At 40.4% G+C, this 21863-nt stretch overlaps 1 protein-coding gene across 4 annotated transcripts in view; it reads right to left on the minus strand.

The window, feature by feature from the left end:
• The window catches only part of DEPTOR (DEP domain containing MTOR interacting protein), a 175501-nt gene that overhangs the window by 64329 nt on the left and 89309 nt on the right, over nucleotides 1–21863 (minus strand). For all 4 annotated transcript variants that reach the window (XM_059901398.1, XM_059901400.1, XM_059901399.1 and 1 more), the window contains 4 exons: nucleotides 13954–14139; nucleotides 11817–11948; nucleotides 7206–7276; nucleotides 4832–4936 (listed from right to left, as the gene is read on the minus strand). In XM_059901398.1, coding sequence (XP_059757381.1) covers nucleotides 4832–4936; nucleotides 7206–7276; nucleotides 11817–11948; nucleotides 13954–14139 — 494 coding nt within the window. The remainder of the gene's footprint in view (nucleotides 1–4831; nucleotides 4937–7205; nucleotides 7277–11816; nucleotides 11949–13953; nucleotides 14140–21863) is intronic.

Below are 21863 nucleotides of genomic sequence, written 5' to 3' on the forward strand. Positions count from 1 at the left end.
TTCTTGGATTGGAAGAATCGATATTGTGAAAATGACTATACTACCCAAGGCAATCTACATATTCAGTGCAATCCCTATCAAATTACCAGTGGCATTTTTTACAGAACTAGGACAAAAATTCTTAAAATTTGTATGGAGACACAAAAGACCCCGAATACCCAAACAGTCTTGAGGGGAAAAAACAGAGCTGGCGAATCAGACTCCCTGACTTCAGACTATACTACAAAGCTACAGTAATCAAGACAATATGGTACTGGCACAAAAACAGAAATATAGATCAATGGAACAGGATAGACAGCCCAGGGATAAACCCACGCACCTATGGTCAACTAATCTATGACAAAGGAGGCAAGGATATACAATGGAGAAAAGATAGTCTCTTCAATAAGTGGTGCTGGGAAAACTGGACAGCTACATATAAAGGAATGAAACTAGAACACTCCCTAACACCATACACAAAAATAAACTCAAAATGGATTAGAGACCTAAATGTAAGACCAGACATTATAAAACTCTTAGAGGAAAACATAGGAAGAACACTCTTTGACATAAATCACAGCAAGATTTTTTTTGATCCACCTCCTAGAGTAATGGAAATAAAAACAAAAATAAACAAATGGGACCTAAGGAAACTTAAAAGCTTTTGCAAAGCAAAGGAAACTACAAACAAGACGAAAACACAACCCTGAGAATGGGAGAAAATATTTGCAAACGAATCAACCAACAAAGGATTAACCTCCAAAATATATACACAGCTCATGCAACTCAATATTAAAAAACAAACAATCCAATCAAAAAATGGGCAGAAGATCTAAATAGACATTTCTCCAAAGAAGACATACAGATGGCCAAGAAGCACATGAACAGCTGCTCAACATCACTAATTATTAGAGAAATGAAAATCAAAACCACAATGAGGTACTACCTCACACCAGTTAGAATGGGCATCATCAGAAAATCTACAAACAATAAATGTTGGAGAGGGTGTGGAGAAAAGGGAACCCTCTTGCACTGTTGGTGGGAATGTAAATTGATACAGCCACTATGGAGAACAGTATGGAGGTTCCTTAAAAACTAAAAATAGAATTACCATATGACCCAGCAATCCCACTACAGGCATATACCCAGAGAAAACCATAATTCAAAAAGACACATACACCCCAATGTCCATTGCAGCACTATTTACAATAGCCAGGTCATGGAAGCAACCTAAATGTCCATCGACAGATGAATGGATAAAGAAGATGTGGTACATATATACAGTGGAATATTACTCAGCCATAAAAAGGAACGATATTGGGTCATTTGAAGAGACGTGGATGGATCTAGAGACTGTCATACAGAGTGAAATAAGTCAGAAAGAGAAAAACAAATATCGTATATTAACGCATGTATGTGGAACCTAGAGAAATGGTACAGATGAACCGGTTTGCTGGGCAGAAATGGAGACACAGATGTAGAGAACAAACGTAGGGACACCAAGGGGGGAAAGTGGAGGTGGTGGTGGGGTGGTGGTGGGATGAATTGGGCAATTGGGATTTACATGTATACACTGATGTGTATAAAATGGATGACTAATAAGAACCTGCTGTATAAAAAAATAAATAAAATAAAATTCAAACATTAAAAAAAAAAGCGAGAAATGGTAAACTTACAAAAACTAGTTACAAAACGATTTCTGCTTTGGCAAGGAAAGCAGAGAAATTAAGCAGCCACAGAAAGTAGAAAAATTCCACTGGATGGAAAGATCACAAAGGCCCAGATGTAAAGCTTTGTCTACACTGGAAAGTAGGAGAAAACGAGGGCTGAGACCTGAGACGTGAGCCTGGTCTTCCGTGTAGAGACTGCCATGGAAGGCAAAGTGGGACACTTTTCACTGTCCTGGGTCAGCTCTTGCCGGTCAGAGGTGCTAAAAGGAGGCTTCTGACCAGATGGGCAATTTCTACCACCCAGACCAAGCAGGTCGATCACTGCCCAGGTCACCAGATCCTTCCCCAGGGCAGGCTCTTGTATGGTCACCCCCGCTGTGCACCCCCTTCCCCCCAACTGAGCTCCACACCACCAGACACGCTGCCCTGAAGTTCAAGAGCAGCAGCGATGTGACAGGTTGGTGGTAACAAGCCTCCAGGATTGGGTTATAGGAGCGGTCCCTGACCTTTTTGGCACCAGGGACCGGTTTCGTGGAAGACAATTTTTCCATGGACCAGGGCAGGGGTGGTAACACGGGGAGCGATGGGGAGCGACGGGGGGCGGCAGATGAAGCTTCGCATACTCACCCGCCGCTCACCTCCTGCTGTGCGGCCCGGTTCCTAAGAGGCCACGGACCAGCACCGGTCTGCGGCCTGGGAGTTGGGGACCCCTGGGTTATACAAAGGGCTTTTTATATAAGTTATTCTATAACAAATACATATGGTAAATATAGGAAATTATTCAGTGTTTTCTATAACAAAGTAATGGATTTAAATGAACATACACAAGTAAATTACATGGAATTCCGAGCATGGTATCCCTGTCATCTTCATTTAACCAATAGTACAATTCAAAAATATCTCAATACAGTCATTCTAATACAGAATTTGATCAAAAGCAGGTTTTTAGAACAGGGCTATATTTAAAGATTTCATTTCAGTGATAAATGTTGTGTTAGATAATTTAAACAGATTTTTTTTCCCCAGCTGGATTTCCCAGCATTTTTAGTATGCTAATGTGCTTTTTGTAGATTTCTAAGAGGGGAATAAACTGTGCAGCAGTTGAAAACTGTTTTGATCACAGAACCTCAGGACAGGATATTTTGCTGGACCAGACAGCTGTATAATACAATTTTGGAAACGCTGTTCTACTGAATTCTGTACTGTCCCACAACATATGAAAACCATTGTACACCCCACTGAGAAACTAAGAGTATAAGCTGTATGAAGTGTTAGCTTCTGAAATTGACAAAAGTGTATCAGGTTACCCATCTATCAGGGTATGTACATTCAGAAGTTAATTAAGAAATCAACTGACAATGTCTAGAACAGTTATGCATGTTAATCAATAAAGATGGACTAAAATCAATGAAATACACCTGGCTAAGCAAAACAAGGTCTTTAGCTGCAATGTAAATCCATTGCTTTCCCCAAAGGAAGTAGGCTTCAAGCCCCATGCAAGTGAGTGCACGCTCAGAACCAAAGCACGCTGCCAGAAATAATTTATACTGAGGTACTTTACTGTGGGAATAAAATATAAAACTCTTCCCATAGCCAAGAGTTCCATTAGAAAATGAAAAATTCAGCCTCAGCGCAGATACAAATGCTCCTGGCCAACTTTCCTACTCTGGGTTTGTTTGGTGCTGTGCCCACTGCAATACTGAGGATGTAGGAAGGGCCTCTAATACAGATGGACTTAGCCAACAAGGCTTCTGTAACTTACCCAGAACACAAGACACAGGAAGCCTGTGCCTCCCTGTATGAAGGAGGTGTTCAAATCAGGGGGCAGAGTCAACCCTGAATCCTACCAGCATCGGTTACCCGGACTGGCCGTAATCTCTGCTCTGTGCTCCCTTGAGCTGGTCTCGGCTGCCCACCTCTCTTTTCTAGTAGGTAAACCATTGCCAGAGGGTAAGTGCTGGAAACCAGAGCTGTGGAGATCCAAACCATGCCATTGCTTCACTGGTTTACTGCTCTAGGAAAAGGACTGAGGGGAGAGGATGCAAGTATTGAAGAAATAAAGGGGGGGAATAACCTGTGGCTTTCAAGTCTTCTGCATCCTCCCATGGTCCCAGATAATCAAGAGATAAATACCCTCTGTGAAATATTTTACAGATGACAGAACAAAACTGTGCTAGATAAAGGTGTTTTGAAGCAGAAAACCAGTGCTCTCAATATCCTCTTATACCATATTTCTTTACAAATAAAAACAATGTGTATATATATACTTATATGTATACATATATATATATGTATACATACACAGAAGAAATCTGGAAGAATATAAATCAAAATGTTAACAGTGATACACTTTAATGTATGTCAATTATACTTCAAAAGAGCTGCTTAAAAATGTAAAGAGTGGTTATCTCTAAGCTAGGAAAGATTATAGGCAGTTATTTTTTTTTCTGCCTGTGTGTATTTTCCAAATTTTCTGACTTTAATATTCATTTATAATAATATTCATAATATTATTCATTACTTTAATAATAATATTCATTACTTTAATACTAAAAATGTGTAAAAATTATTTTCAAAAATCTTACACAATTCACTCAGTTTCTTGATGTTTGTGTAGTTCTTTGTACTTTATCAAGTGTTTCGACATATTTAATCCATAAAACAGCAGAATGAAATATGATTATCATTTCAGAGAGGAGGAAACAGGCTCTGAGATGTTACAGAACTTGTTCAAAGAGCTAGTAAGTAGTAAAAACCAATAAAAGAATCCAGATCTCCTCTTCCAAACTCCACAACTTTTGTTCCCTTTTTCTCACTATTTACTGTTTCTTGTGTCTTGGCTGCTTAAACACCACAAGTATGTACTTTGAACAAAAGCAGTAGAGTTACTGTATAAGATTTAAGCAAAAAGAAACTTTTTTTCAAATTCAGTATTGGTTCAGGAGAGAAAATGTAAAATACCGAGGGAGGTTTGGAGACCAAGAAGGCAATAGTCCGAGCGACAGAAAAACTTATCCTTTTAGTTGCTACCTCATACGCTCTTGGCTTCATTTCACCCCCATTCAGAAAGGGAAAAGGAAATGACAAAAATGGGACCAAAACACGCAGGGAGAGAAAGTATAGATGGCACCAAACAATGAAATAAAGCGAGAGGCATTTAGACACTGCTGTACTGGAGGTACCTTCATTCCTGCTGCAGCTGCTGGGCCACTGGGATCCACGGCCTGGATGTGGCATGGCTTACTGCCTCGCACCACAAAGCCCCAGCCTACTGCGTCACCAACAATCTAGAGAGGAAAACCACAATTAGCCATCAGCAGACGGTCCCTGGCAGTGTGCCCGCCCTTCCAAGACAGAGAAAAGCCAGGACTAAAGGCATGCCAGGAGACACCTCTTCTCCACTTCACCTCTACCCTGTCAGGGGAACGGGACTCTTCTATCACAAACACAGGCTTATATCTCTGTGCGGAAAACATGGTCAAGAAACACCTGTTTGGCAGAAAGAAGCTTCTTCTGTGAGGTCACTACTCAATAAATAACTGGCAGATGGCCTCTTTCTTAGGCTGCTATGCAGTTGAATATCAGACTCAAATAAAGTCTGAAGATCTTAAAGATACTGTTGAAATTTCCCTCCAGATCCAATTTCTCTTCCCCTGCATCCAAAGGATACTTTCCTGATGATCTTGCTACGTCACTGAACTTTTTTTTAAAATTTTTATTGGAGTATAGTTGCTTGACAACCATTGAACTTTAAAGTAACCATTTAAATTACTAATGGGGGGAACCATGAAGAGTCTTGGCTCTCCTGAAACACAGTTTTCTGTACCAAGAAAAGACAGTGAAAAAGTACATAAAGTTCACAATTTACAAGTCGACTCTGGTCCAAAAGTTGTTTGAAACTGGAGGGTGACTTTCCTTATAGAATCATAATTAGAATTGCCAGTTACATTCTCTGGGCAGCTCCCAGACATGTCTCTAATACATACCCCAACTGAAATAGAGATGACAGCCATTCACAGTCAATTACTAGCAATGCTGGCATTGATATTTAAAACCTAAAAGAAATACAGCTAAAAAATACAATCCAAAGTCTCTTGAATGCTGGAGACTGAGGAAAAGCAGGGAAGCAAATGAAATTTTTGTGACCATTCTCAAAAAGACTTTTAGGGCAGGTTTTAGTGTCGATGAACTCTTATTAGTTTTTGCTTGTCTGAGAAGTTCTTTATTAGGTACTTCATTGGCTTTAGGGTTTGCTGCTATTAGTTCATTATACCTAATTGCACTTCCAAATGTCCAGTTTACCTTTTCCCTGATACAGACATATTACCAGTGCTTTTTTCATATTGACTGGCTAGGACTGGACCCATCCTGTTTTAATTCCTTAGGGCTCAGAACGTGAAGTAGTCCTCGACAAATGTTCGTAGCACAAATGAGCGTGGAAAGCTTTTTCCCCACCCTGAGGTATTAAAACAAAAATTAGAAGACTAAAGGAAAGATGAGAAGTATTTTAAAGAAGATGTCAATGTAGATGTGAGGAGACAAAGAGACAGAGGCAAGTCAACAGGAAGTGGGTGAGGTGATGTCAAGCAGAGAACGTGGATTCTGTTTGAAGAAGACCAGTGGGGGACTTCCCTAGTGGTCCAGCGGTTAAGACGCCATACTTCCACTGCAGGAGGAATGGGTCCGATCCCTGGTCAGGGAAGTTCCACATGCCTCAGGGTGAGGCCAAAAAAAAAAAGAAAAGAAAAGAATACCAGTGGGACCCTAGGAGTAGAAGGAAGGCTGAAGGACCTCCAAGAAAGGGCAGGTGGTCAGGAGGTGCTCACAGGTAGGCAGTGTGCCCAAATCAGGTGCTTGTATAACTCAAGGCACGATAACATTGTCAAAAGCATCATTCCTTATGGTAGAACAATCTATGCCATGGTTTTCTCTATCTTAAGACTTCCCTCATGTCTTAAATAATTTTTAGAATTAACTATAATGCAGAAGGGATTACTAGCATTATTTGTTCTACCATCTGCCTTTGAATCGGTCATTATATTAGAGTAAGTACATAATGGAAATTTTTTTTTTAAGGACACATCAAAAGGAATTTTAAATGCTGTATTAATAATAAATTATGCTTCCATACAAATTTGTATGGAAACATGTTAATATAAATGTTTCAGACATTACATGAAATTTCTAAAAATCTTGTATTTGTATGGAAATATGTATGGAAATATGTTAATATAAATGTTTCAGACATTACATGAAATTTCTAAAAATCATATTTGTATTTGTATGGAAATATGTATGGAAATATGTTAATATAAATGTTTCAGACATTACATGAAAAAAAAAAAAAATAAATAAAAAAAATAAATTATGCCAAGTCCTAATGCGTTTTAGTGCCTAAAGGTCAAGAAAGTCTACTATTATAATCATGCTCAAAACAAAAGGGAAATCGGGAGAAGCTTGTCAATTCCGTCCCTAAGCTACATATGGACACCCTGCCATGTTGATATGGCCCAGACAAACGAGCAGCACGGGAGAAAAACCAAATGATGAGCCTACCGTGAATGTCTTCCTCGCATACGGAGCCCCAGGAGTCAGGAGTTCCTCCGAAGTGACAGGTCTTTTTAACACTGTAAGACAGACACAGTGTCAAGGTACAGACCCTTCCGAGCCCTCTGTCCTTTCATTCAGCAGATATTTACCGAATGCCTCATGTGTGACATCAGTGACCAAAAGTGGCAAAGATCCCTGCCTCCCAGTTTATAGTCTAGCTGCACAGAGGCAGAAAATATTAGCAAACATAAATAACCCTAAACCTAACTTACAGAGCTACAGAAAGCAGAGACGGGAGCAGGGGAAGGGGAAGCAAGAGTGCCAGGGGTGGGGTAAGGAGCGGCTTGACATTTTTCTATAAGGGAAAAGACCACATTTTCTAGTTCCTGAATTTCTTTCTCTTAGACCTTGATGTGCATTCAACATGTCAAAATTAAGAGAAATCCTTAAAGATGTTAAAAAAAAAGAGAGAGAGAAATCCTGACTCTGGCCGTCTGATAACCGTTTCCACCCCATACAATCCTCTCCCCCATCATACCATACATGTCCCATTCACCAAAGCCTCACGGATTTCCTCATTAATACCCCAGATTGCGCATACGCGCTGCCTTTTGCCTTGAATCATAACACTGGGGAGCTTTTCTGCATAATTAACATGTGCTAGGCACTATGTTAGGCGCTTTAAATATATTCTATTATTTAATCATCACAAGAACTAAAGGGTTCATTTCATCCTTATCCCTATGCTATTAGGGAGGAAACAGAAGCTGAGAAAAGTTAAATATCTTGCGTCCAAGGCCTCAGAGTCAACGGGAAGTAGAATTAAGATTTAAACTCAAGCGTTTGGTGCCACTGCCCGTTCTCAGAAGAAAGGGCGCAGAAGCTCCAAAAGGTCACTGTGTGTTGTGTTCCTAAGACACGTGTCCCCATCAGATCACTGCTGTGGGCTACCAAGATGGCAAAGATTGCAGTCAATTCCTGACTTGCGACTGCCTAAACACCCACCAAAAATGAACTTCCCCTTCCATCCTGTGCTAAGAACTGGACAAGGGACTGCCATGGCCACCCAGAGCAGCCAGTGGGTTGGGGGACAGGGACCATCCTATCCCAGTTATAGAGACATCATGAACTTGAGCCCACAAAGAACCTGAAAGGACCAGGGCTAGGAGCTTAACCTGGCAAAGTGCCAGCCTCCAATTCCCTTTGCTGGTGGCCTTCAGAGGTCAGATGCCAGTCCTGGAACAAGTGTGCAGCAGAAAATAAAAGGCAGCCTGGGGGTGAGGCCTGGAGGATCCACCAGGCAGCTGGGCCCTAAGAAGCACCTTCTCAGTCAAAGGCAACGAAGTGCTTCTTGTTGAGATGACACGTGGCTGGGACTATTACTTTTGCTTTCAGAAACCTCATAAAAGAGAACATGAATTTATGCTCCCTCCAAGGAGGGAGAAGGTTGAATATCAAGAACAGAAGCTCTCAGCAAACGGTCAGGAAGCAAGAGAAGGGGTCCATGGTTGAGGATTCTGACCTTTTTATTCCCTGTCACTCAACTGCCTCCAGGCTCCTACCCACAAAATCCCCTCTGGGGTTTATGAACGTGGATGTAGGAATCACACTGTACTTGTGATATCTGACAATATCGACCATTTATTTTTACTATACTTTTTCTCTATTTTTATTGAGATATAATTGACATATAACATTATATTAGTTTCAGGTTACAACATAACGGTGCATTTGTTATGAAATGATCAACTAGTCCAGTTAACATCGTCACCTCACATAGCTACAAAGTTGTTTTTCTTAAAAATGAGAGCTTTTAAGATCTACTCTCTTAGCAACTTTCAAATATACAACACAGTATTATTAACCATAGTCACCATGCTGTACATTATATCCCCCAGGACTTACCTATAAACTGGAAATTTGTACCCTTTGACCCCTTTCACCCATTTGTCCCACCCAACCACCAATCCCTCCCCGCACACCGACCACCCCCCCTCTGCCAATCACCAACTTGTTCTCTGTATATATGAGTTTTTTGTTAGATTCCACATATAAGTGAGATCGTATGACATTTGTCGTTCTTTGCCTGACTTATTTCACTTAGCACAATGCCCTCGAGGTTCATTCATTTTGTTGCAAATGGCAGGATTTCCTTCATTTTTATGGCTGAATAATACTCCATTGTGTATGTGTGTATATGTATGTCTCTGTGTGTGTGTTTGTGTATATTTATATACGTACCAAAAAAATGCCACATTTCCTTTATCCATTCATCCATTGATGGGCACTTAGGTTGTTTCCATGTCTTGGCTATCATAAATAATGTTGCAATAAACATGGGGGTACAGAGAGCTTTTCAAATTAGTGTTTTCATTTCCTTTCGATAAATACTCAGAAGCGAAATTGCTGGATCATATGGTAGTTCTACTTTTAATTCTTTTTTAAGGAACCTCCATACTGTTTCCCATAGTGGCTGCACCAATTTACATTCCCGCCAACGGTGCAAGAGGGTTCCCTTTTCTCCACACCCTCTCCAGCATTTGTTATATGTGTTCTTTTTGATGATAGCCATTCTGACAGGTATGAGGTGATATCTCATTGTGGTTTTGAATCACACTATATTGTAATATTTGGCAACAATACTGATCATTTAATACACTTTCTCTCATGTTAAAAAACGTAGAAACTTTGAAACCTAGGGAATTATTTCTAGCTTTCTCTTTTCATATCGTTGGGAACTTATTTACTCACCACAATGATACTGATTATGTTACTTTCTGTAGCACTTTCTTTATCTGAATTAGGGCATTTATATACAGTGTTAAAAAATATATCCTGATGGATATCTAATGATTAATTCTAAATGCCTTACTGTGAAGCCTGCTTACCTGCTTGAGAGAAAAAAAATCACAGATGAGCTCCCTGCATCTTGGGAACCCTCTTAGAGTAAAAGAGAAGCTTGTCAGAATACAGGTAAGAGGTAGGACTTATGAACCACAATGAAGTCCTGACAGCTTTGGTCCTTAGAGACCCAAAAAAGGCAACCTGACCTTTCTTTTCTGCCTGCATATCAGTAATATTTTCCCTTTGAGTCAAGGGGGTAAGGAGAAAGAGGAAACAATGGAAACCTACCTCAGGGAAGATGAATGTGTAATTTAAGCAATTAACACTTTGTTCATCTTCTACTCTGGTAAGCAATCAAAAACATGTAAAATGGCTTTAGCACAACTGACCCTTTCCTGAAATTGAACTCTTCTGATTCTAACTTGGAGGTATCAGATTTCTACCAGGGCTTCAGACATGCTATTTCTAACAATATAGTTCTTCTCATTCTACCTTATCAGCAGTGCTCTATTAATTGAAAAACCTGGTAATATATGGGTGCTGGAAGATTTTCCAGCCAGAGACAGTGTGGAAGCAAGTTTCTTCATTCACTTGCAGGTTACAACTTTATTCTTAGAGCTAACCCTCCAGAAGACAGCAAAAAGAAAAAAAAGTTAGATTAAGAAAAATACCTAGACAACAGCATTAGATGACTGTTTTCTCTTAAAGCCCTTTAACAACAACTATTTGTCCTTATTCTCAGGAGTGCATTTTTTTTCCTCAAAGAGATGATGTGCTCACTGAGGGATGGGGTCATGACCTCTCATCTTTGTATCCCCAACATCTGGTAATAAGGAAATGGCATGAACAAAGGAACAAAGTGTCTTCCCTGAAGGTGATACACTGAAGTGAGGGTGGACAGGGCACTAAACAAATGGAGGGGAAGGTGATTTCAAGGCCATGGTTATCATGATGGACCATGCAAGCTAATCCTGGAAAGGAGGTGGGTAAGGACAGTGAGAAGGTGGTGGTATCAATGGGTTACAGGTTCCTGTGGGCTTGAAGAACTGATTAGATCTAAGTACAAGTTCATTAACAATCTTTGTGCCTAGGTTTTTTTTCTGGAATGTAAAAGCCACGGAGGTTGATGAGTAGAGTTTGAAACCACAAGGCACCAAAAGTCCACTGCAGGGATGGCTAGGTTTGCAGAAATCCAAGCTTCTTCCTTAGGGGTGTGGAGACCCAACAGATCTTTGCATCAGTTGCAATCTGGGGCAGCGCTATCTCCCCTGCTGTTTGCTGCTCAAACCTTCCTTCAGGACTGACTGTTTCCTCCCAGTGCTGGGACTGCTAACAGCACACAGCCCTCAGACAGCCAACGTTCTCAACTGTCCTTGGAACTCTCTCTCCAAAGAGAGCCGCCTTTCCCCAGGTCACGCCCTCCTCCCAGGGGCAGCCAACATCCAATGACTGATCAAGGTGAGGCTATAAAAGCCTGGCCACCTCACCCCGAGTTGGGACAACTCTCAAACACCATCCCAACTCCAGAGGTCCACGTGGGCCGAGCCGCAGCCTTCACGGAAACTGCATTGCAGCCCAATTCTCCCTCGGCCCAAACCCACGTCCTTCCCTTCCACCCAAAGGGTGCCGCCCCCCAAGAGCACAACGTAACAAGATGCTCCCACGCTAGTCTCCCTCTGCCTGAGAATCCGCTTCCCAGGGAGCTCCGCCTGCACCCAGGCCCAAGTCCGCCACAGTCACGGTCAGAAACCGGGCCGCTTCTCAGCCACTCACCAGACTTGGGGTTGCAGAGCACGGGGGGGCTGCTGCTGGGAGGGGGGCTGCCGCTGAAGTAGCCGCTGCCGCAGCTGCTCATGCTGCTCCTCCGCACGGCAGACACGATCTTGACCTCCTTGCTGGGGCTGACTGTGGGCCGAGAACACACAGCGTCACCGACGGTGATGGTCTCGGGTCCCCAGGGCACGCACGCAGGCTTTCGGCTGCCAGGTATGGTGAGGCAGGTCACGTGCGCCGGAATAAAGCACTCTGGCCTTGGCGTCGGAAAAGCAAGGGTCTGAGTGGCAGCTCTGCCCCTGACAGAACAGCACAGCCTGGGGCCATTCCCTTCGGTTTTCTAAACGTACAGTTTCCCCAACTGTAAAGTGGGAATAATGCCATCTCATGGGACTGGTGCAAGGAGTGGATTATATATTTAAAAGTACTCAGTTACGTAAAATATTATTTTAAGAACTACCGAGTCCACGCTAAGCATCCCTGAAAGGATGTAAAGTAAGTGCTGGCGAGACACTTAATGAATTAACAGTGATGATAAGTGCCTCCTGGTTGAAGATTAAATCTTTAATCACCCAGAGCCACAGAAGAAGGAGATTAAAACAGAGAGCACAACTTCAGGCTTTGAAGGTGTATGTGAGGCAGCAGCTTCAGTGATAAGATCTCGTTCTCTCCACTGTGGAGTTGGCTGGCTCTCAACGAGGGGAAGAGAGCGAGGCATAAGATCCAATGAAAGAAACCATGGAGAGCGCCCCGCTCAGTGCCTGGCACATGGGAAGCACAAAATCAATGCTGGCTTTTATGGCGACTACGGTTACTGTATCCTCCTTCTCATCATCACCACTTGCTCACGTCTACGGGGCCCACTGAAAAACAGGCAAACCTCAGGACCCGCGAAGACGTGAACGGTTCCTCTGCATCTGCAGGAGAATGCAACCTAAGGGACACACAGCTGGTGCGCATCTAAGCACAGGCCTAGGCTCCTGACCCTTGGCTAGTGTTTACTTTCCTGGAATGGCTCTTGGCTCCTTCTCTGCTCCATCCCAGCTGTGTCTGAGGAACCTGGGATGTAGAAGGTTGGGTAGGAGCCAGTATAATATAAGCACTGGGATAAGACAGAACTGGTGCAAGACCCAGCCCTGTCCATCACTTCCTAGCTGTGTGACCTTGGGTAAGCCACTCAACTTCTCCATGCCTCAGTTTCTTCACCTGTAAAATGGAGATAAGAAAAGTCTTTCCTCGAAGAGTAACAGTGAGAATTAAACGAGAAAATGCATGCAACTAAGCTTGGATCTGGGCCAAGGGCACAGAAAGTTCTCAATACATCTAGTTGTAAGTGTTCTCACGGTCAGCTCCTATTCATAACCAAGACACATTTTCATTTTGCTCTGGGTTTCGGGTGAAGCCCATAACTTCCAAACCTTAGGCCAATCAGTTTCTCAAGTCAGTGTCAAGTTTTCAGAGGAGCTGAAGATATCCTGTTAAGCACCTCACCCACTTACATAGAATGACACATCAAGTTAACCTTTTCTGGGTGAATAGGATTATTTTATATTAGTTTATTTTTTGTTTAAGTGGGGTTATCTTTGTGAACATCAGTCATCATTTCTGTCCAGGTTAATTGTCAATATGGGACAGTCTGACCTAACATATAATGTCCCAGGCTGCTGTGCTTCCTGAGCACCTGTGTCTACTTTTCATAGTTTTAATTCGTTCTGTGTGATGGATTGATAATCAGTCGCCTTTAGTTGTATATGCCCTAAGAAGACTTTATTCATCCTTAGAATATATAGCTTCTCAATGCTGTGACTTAGAAAACTGGATAATTAATAATATGTAAGGATTGTTTGTAAATGAAAAGTAAATAAGGTAGGAGTGAGAGCTTGAGTGGTCTTCTATAATTCAAATACACAGTGTTATAAAACAGACTTCTTAGCATGTATGTTGACTGCGCAGGAACAATCTGGTTGTATGTGTGTATGGTTTCTTTTGGGGGGAGTAATAAATACATAAATAAAATTTTGGTTATAAATAAATACAAATTTGCTGGAGAACAGAATTTCACAAAGGTGAGTTACAACTATGCTATTTCTCAAAAGACAGATTATATATGATCAAACAAACAAGGGAACTGACATACCTGACATAAAACTGGTAGATTTCCGATTGTCATGGCTCTGCTTCCTCAGGCAGAAGGGGCTGTCATGAGTTTCCTGGGAGGAGGGGGATTTTTCATTGAGCAGCTCCATCAGTCTTCGCCTCCGCCGGAAGTTCATTCTGAACTGGTAGAGAAGATTGCTGTCCACAAACGGGTGCTTGTTGGACACTGGGGAGAAGAAACCATAGATGAGGGCTGCCTAGCCACTAATCATTGTAGCCAGGAGACTCCAGCCAACAGGAGCAAAAGTCTTGGGAAAGGGTTTAGTTCTACAGATGTCCCAGGAGCTTGCAGTCCACACATGGTCCCAGATTCTTTCCACATGTCATGCATTTTAAAAATTTGCTAACCAATTCCTCTGGGGGAACTCTGCCTGATCTCACCCCAATCTAAGTTATACTCCTGGTGTTGTCCTGGCTCCTACTTTACCTCCGTCTGAGCACTTGTCACACACACTCTCATCGTCCCTCAACTTCTCTGCCTTTCCCACTAAACTCTAGGCTCTTTGGGGCAGTGATCATGGCTTCATTTAGTCATGTGTCCACTGGGCCCAGCACAGTGCTTGTCCCAGAGCAACACGGCCATTCATTTTTAAACTTTTTATCTTGTGATAATTATAGACTCATGGAGAGTTGCAAAATAATACAGAGACCGCATAGTATATGATTCCATTCATATGAAATATCCAGAACAAGGAAATCCATAGACACAGAGTAGACTGGGTGGTTGCCAGGGGCTGGAGGGGATCTAGGGGGTTGGGGATGTCAACTATAGTGTGAGATTCCTTTTGGAGGGGATGAAAATGGTCTAAAATTGACTGTGGTGATGATTGCACATATCTGTGAATATACTAAAAACCAATGAGTGGTATGCTTTAATATGAGCGAATCATATGGTATGTGAACTATATCTCACCAAAGCTGCTGAAAAAATCAACAGCAACAAGAAATAGTAGAGAGTCCCCATGTACTCTTCACCCAGATTCCCCCAATGGTTTCACCTTACAGAAATAACTAAAGTACAATATCAGACAAAGACATTGACATTAGTACAATCTATAGACCTTATTCAGATTTCACCAGTTTTTACATGCACTCATTTGTGTGTGTGTGTGTGTGTGTGTGTGTGTGTATTTTTAGGCAATTTTATCACATGTATAGATCTCTGTAACCACCACCACACTCAAAGCACAGGACTGTTCCATCATGACAAAGGGACTCCCTCATGCTAACCCCTGATAGCCTCCCACTCCAAATCCTTAATGTCTGGCAACCACTAGTATGCTCTCCACCTCTGCAATGTTACCATTTAGAGAATTTTATAGAAATGGAATCAAACATTATGTAGCTGCTTAAGATTGATGCTAAATGAATGAATGGCTATCCAGATAAAGGCTGGTTACTTCCCAAGGAAAATCTACACTTTTGAGCACCTAATCATGCCAGGCCATCAACTCAAAATCAATAATAACAATAGCTAACCCTCATACAGCATTTTCTATGAATTCAGCATTATTTTAAATGCTTTATTTGTATTAATTCCTCTAATTTTAACAACAGCCTGGGGTATAGTTACTGTTACTTTCTTCCTTATTTTTTGAGGAAGAAACTGAAGCCCAGAGATGTGAGTAAGACCCAAAGAAGACACAGTAAATGGCAGAGGTAGAAATATAACTACAGTATCTGACTCCAGAGTTCAAGTTCCAAATTACTACTCTCAACTGCCTCTCTGAAAAAAAATTCCTGTGCTTCTTTAGGTTCTCATAAAGAACTGAAATAATGTTACATAAAACTGGTAATGTATGGCTACCAGGCTAAATTTACATCCAATTCTACAATACCATTTATACCTCGGGGATCTATTGTGGTCTATTCGCAACTTTATATTTTGAGTTCTAATCATGGAGTTGTGAAACAGGCAAGACATCAGGCTCCAAAAGCCATGTTCCTAGGTCATTTTGTCTCTGGGAAGTAACCAGGAACCCTGCAAACTGGCCAGCGTCATGCTGAAGTCTCAACCCCCCAAAATTCAAAACAATTGAATAGACTTTACAAAAAAAAAAAAAAATCTAATTAGCACAACCTCATTAGTTAATATGGAAATGCAAATTAAAATCACAATGAGATGCCACTTCACACCCACTAGAATCACTAAAATAAAAAGAATGACAGCATCAAATGTCAGTGAGGATATAGAGCAACTGGAACTCTCATTTTGCAGGCAGGAATGTAAAATGGTAAAACCAGGTTGGAGAATAGTCTGACAGATCTTATAAAGTTATACACATATCTGCCTTATGTCCCCACAATTCTTAGGGATCCACCCACAACAAATGAAAACATATATCGCCCAAAATGTTCATTGCAGCCTTATTCATAATAGCCAAAAACTGGGGACAACATGTCTATCAACAGGAGAATGGATAAGTAAATTGTAGATAAAATGAAACAGTACTTGACAATAAAAAGGAATGAGCTGCTGACACATAAAACAATGTGGATTAATATCAAAAGCATTAAGTTGAGTGAGAAAAGCCAGACACAAAAAACATAACACAGAGTGACTTAATTTACATGAGGTTCAAGAATAGAGGAAATTCACATATAATGATAGAAATCAGAAAGGGGAAGGGGAGAGGATTGACTGGAAAGGAGTAGGAGGAAACTTTCTGGGGTGATGAAAATGTTCTATATCTTGTTTTTACATGAATATATACATTGTCAAAATGCACCAAACTAAACATTTAAGATACGTATATTTCATTGTAGGTTAAGTATATGTATGTTAATAAAAAAGAAAAAAACAACAACAACAACAAATCTTATAAATGGACTGGGAAACTAGGAACAACAGAGTCTTAACAGGGACTTCCCTGGTGGTCCAGTGGTAAAGAATCCGCCTTCCAATGCAGGGGGCACGGGTTCGATCCCTGGTCAGGGAACTAAGATCCCACATACCGCGGGCAACTAAGTCCATGCGCCACAGCTACAGAGCCCACGTGCCCTGGAGTCCGCAGGCCACAACTAGAGAGAAGGCCATGCACCTCAACGAAGACCCCACATGCCGCAACTAAGACCCGACACGGACAAAAAAATAAATTAATTAAAAACAAAAACAAAAAATAGAGCTTAACACTGTAAACCCACATTGCCAATATAAGATGCTACATAATGTTAATGCCCAAATAATCATTTGGCTATTAACCACTGGGCATATGGTCAGTCTCAGAAAGGAGTGGTCCTGTTATAGTATAATTCACCCACCTAATGTGCATAGTTCTATATATATTCTAGTCTATAATATATTCACAGAGTTGTGCATCCCATCATCACAATCAATTTTAAAACATTTCCATCACCCCCAAAAGAAACCCAACACTCCTTAGCTATCACTTCCAATCTGTCCATAACCCCTAGGCAACCCCTAGGCAAGCACTAATCAACTTTCTGTCTCTGTAGATTTGTCTATGTTGGGCATTTCATATAAAGAGAGTCATATAAGATATGGTCCATTGTGACTTGCTTCTTTCACTTGGCATAATGTTTACAAGGTTTATCCATGTAATGCCATGTATCGGTACTTCACTACTTTTTATTGCCAAATAATACTCCATTGTATGGACATACTATATTTTGTTTATCCATGCATCAGTTGATGGACACTTGAGTTGTTTTCACTTCCTGGTTATAATGAATAATGTTATTAACATTCATATAAAAATTTTTGTGTGGACATATGTATTCATTTCTCTTAGGTTTACAACTAGGAGTAGAATGGCAGGATCATATGGTAACCCTATATTGTATGCCAGATTCTTCTCCAAAGAGGATGCCCCATTTTACATTCCCACCAACAGAGTAGGGGGGTCCTAATTGTTCCACATCCTTAGCAACCCTTGTTATTCTCTAGCTTTTTTATTACACTTGTCCTAATGGTTGTGTAGTGGTATCTTATTGTGATTTTGACTTGCATTTCCATGATGGCTAATAACGTTGAACATGTTTTTATGTGCTTATTGTCTATGTGCCTATCTTCTTTGGAGAACTGTCTATCCAAATCCTTTGTCTATTTTTTAATTGGATTGTCTTTAAAAAAAAGAGATTTATTTTTTAAAGCAGTTTTAGGTTCACAGCAAAACTGAGCAGAAAGTGCATAGTTCTCGTATACCCTCTGCCCCCTGACACACAACTTTGCTCTACCATCAATTATCGAGAAAGGAACAGATGTTACAACTGATGAATGTACACTGATACATCATTATTATCCAAAGTCCATAGTTTACATTAGGGTTCACCTTGATGTTGAACATTCCACGGATTTTGTCAAATGTATCTACCATTATATTGGGTTGGCCAAAAAAGTTCATTCAGTTTTTTTCTGTAAGATGTTACGGTATATAGTATCATACAGACTATTTTTGCTGTTCAAAAAATCCTCTGTGTTCTACCTATTCATCCCTCCTTCCCCCCAACCCAATGCAACCACTGATCTCTTTACTGTCTCCATAGTTCTGTCTTTTCCAGAAGGTCATATAGTTGTAGCCTTTTAACATTGGCTTCTTTCACTTAGTGATATGCATTTAAGGTTCCCCTAAGTCTTTACATGGCTTGATAGTTCTTTTTGTACTGAATAATATTTCATTGTCTGGATGTATAACAGTTTATCCATTCACCTACTGAAGGACATATTGTTTGCTTCTAAGTTATGACAATCATGAATAAAGCTGCTATAAACATCCATGTGCAGGTTTTTGTGTGAACATAAGTTTTCAACTCCTTTGGGTAAATACCAAGGAACATGATTGCTGGATCATACGGTAAGAGTATGCTTACCATACTGGCAAAATCCCTTGCAAAGTGACTGTACCATTTTCTATTCCCACCAGCAATGAATGAGAGTTCCTGTTGCTCCACAACCTTGCCTGCATTTGTCATTGTCAGTGTTTTGGATTTTGGCCATTCTAATAGGTGTGTAATGGTATCTCGTTGTTTCAGTTTGGAATTCCCTAATCACATAGGATGTTGAGCATTTTTTCATATGTTTATTTGCCATCTGTATATTTTCTGTCAGAAGGTGTCTGCTCAGGTCCTTGGTCCGTTTTTAAAACCAGGTTGTTTTATTATTGTTGATTTTTAAGAGATCTTTGTATATTTTGGGCTAACAGTGCTTTTTCAGATATGCCTTTTGCAAATATTTTCAAGTCTGAGGCTTGTCTCCTCATTTTCTTCATGGGTTGTCTTTTTATTATTAAGTTGTAATTGTTCTTTATGTATTCTAGATATAAGCCCTTTATCAGGTATATTATTCAAAATATTTTATCACATTCTGTAAGCTGTCTTGTCATTTTCTTGATGGTATCCTCTAAAATACAAAAATTTGGGGGGACTTCCCTGGTGGTCCAGTGGTTACTTCCCTACTGGTCCAGTGGTTAAGACTCCATGCTCCCAATGCGGGGGGCCTGGGTTCGATCCCTGGTTAGGGAACTAGATCCCACATGCCACAACTAAGAGCCTGCATGCCCCAACCTAAAGATCCCGCATGGCACAACGAAGATCCCGCATGCCGCAGCTAAGATCTGGCACAGCCAAATAAATAAATATTAAAATAGAAAAGTTTTAAATTCTGATGATGTTCAGTTTGTTTTCTACTTTGTTGCTTGTCATGTTACTTTTTTGTTAGTTTTGGTGTCATGCCTAAGAAACTATAATGTCTTTTAAAGTAACAATTTTAAAAACAGTACCTCACATAAACATGAAGAATAGTGGGCTCGGTATGAATTGACAAAACTTCATAAATATATGTCCATGCATGGATGCCTTATCCATGTTATTTACTTAAAGCTGAAATGAGGAAGATGAAATGAAAATTGGGATGGAAGAATTTATTAGCACCTTTAAATCTAGTTCCAATTTGTAAAATACCTTACATTTCTAATCAAAAAAGTTTTGCATGTCTACATTTAAAAACTGAAAAATATAGAAAGTTTTCATGCCTTTTAAAAAACCAGAATTATCTATCTATCTATGTTGAGCAAAAACAAGGCTGGCAAATACCAAATTTGATGGAGAGGAATATTCTCCACCTTTTGTTCAGTACTTAAATACTGACTCATTGTTATTCATTTATACTGTGAATACCTAGAGGCCAATCATCTGTTCTAAGAGCTAGAAATACTAAGAGAAATTATATAACAAAATCTTACCCTCAATAAGCTTATAGTCTGGGACTTCCCTGGCAGACCAGCGGTTAAGACTGTGTACTTCCACTACAAGGGGCGTGGGTTTGATCCCTGGTCAGGGAACTAAGATTCTGCAGGCTGCACTGCAGCCAAAATAATAATAATAATAATAATAATAATAATGACAACAATAAAAATAAAATAAAACCACTTCATTAAAAAAAAAAGCTTATAGTCTAGCAAAGGCAATAAAACATGCTCACATATAACAAAAGTACAAGATGGAAATTTCAACAATCTTAAGGAAATTATATATAAAGTGCTATGGAAATTCAAAGGAGAGATTATTTTCAGCCTGTGGGTGAAACAAGATTCATTAAAAATCGACATTATCTAAAAAATACACACATATATGAAGCTTATTTGGGAACATGGAAGAAAAACCCAAATCAACAATCAAATCCAAAGAGTTAGAATATAAATGTTCAACGTAGCTTAACAACAAAGACCCTGAGGTAGAAAGGATGGCTCAGCGTTCTCTTTCTCTCTTACTGTTTTTCACCTTCACTTGAAGAAAGTGAGGAAATGCGCCCAGTTACTTAGTGGCAGAGGCAGCATTAGCGCCATGCTCTCTGACACCAAGTCCAAAGATTCTTCCATTATTCTATGACATATCTCAGGTGGTCAAATGTTGAGTTTTATGTTGACTTCTGTGGTGGGTGGGCTGTCATCTCAGCCCACCAGGGTTTAATAAAAGCCTGAGTGTCTACTGATTGCCATCTCTAACCTACTCTGCTGAAGTCTGTTATAATTACGCTAGTAGCTCACTTACTATATGCCACCGTACTAACTTTACAAATATTATACAATACCATCCTCACAATCACTCTGTAAGTGATTTACAGTGCAAGAATTGAGACTGAAGTTACTTCAGTAACTTCCCCAAGGCCACATAACTTTGGCTTCTGATCCCAAAGCAACATGTCTACTTAGAAACAAAGGCCACAAGAGATTGGAAAAGACTCTAAAGTTATAGTAAAATGTCACCTTATCCAACACTCAACTTCCATGTTCATCACAGAGTACATTTTTATTTTCTTTCTGTCACCCATACACCTAGCGATTGGCAGTCTTTTTGTGACACTTACCACACTGTAGTGTAACATGGGTTTATTTGGTTGGGGGAGCACATCTCTTTCCCCAACTAAGTCACTCTGCTTGACAGCCTGGGCTGTGTCTTAATCACTGTGGCATCCTCAAACCCTAGACTACTACATGTTTGGGTCAGAGTAGGTGCTCTGTAAATGGCTAGAATTGAATTGTCCATGGTGGGCAGACAAAGGGATAAGAAGCACATCCAAAATACAGCTAACTTTGAACTATGTAGTGGCTAGTTATGTAGCAACCAGTCAATCTGTGGGCTCATGTCATGGTATGTCATGAAGAGTGTGCTGGGCCATGGGGAAATTGCAACATTAAGGACAATGCATTTAGTTTTTCCTAAAAATAAGTATATTCCATTTAAAGGCTTTCATTTATTCTAAAATTATATCATCACGACTTTTTTGTTGTTCATAAACCCACCCATTTATTCAACTAACGTTTATTGAGTCAGGATGACTATATGCCAGGTACTTTTCTTGCCCAGTGTTTTATGAAATTATGGTAAAAACAGAAGTTCTTTTTTTAAGTATTCATTCTTGGCAAAAATTTC

Source organism: Balaenoptera ricei, chromosome 17 (assembly GCF_028023285.1).
Source record: "Balaenoptera ricei isolate mBalRic1 chromosome 17, mBalRic1.hap2, whole genome shotgun sequence".
Lineage (NCBI taxonomy): Eukaryota > Metazoa > Chordata > Mammalia > Artiodactyla > Balaenopteridae > Balaenoptera > Balaenoptera ricei.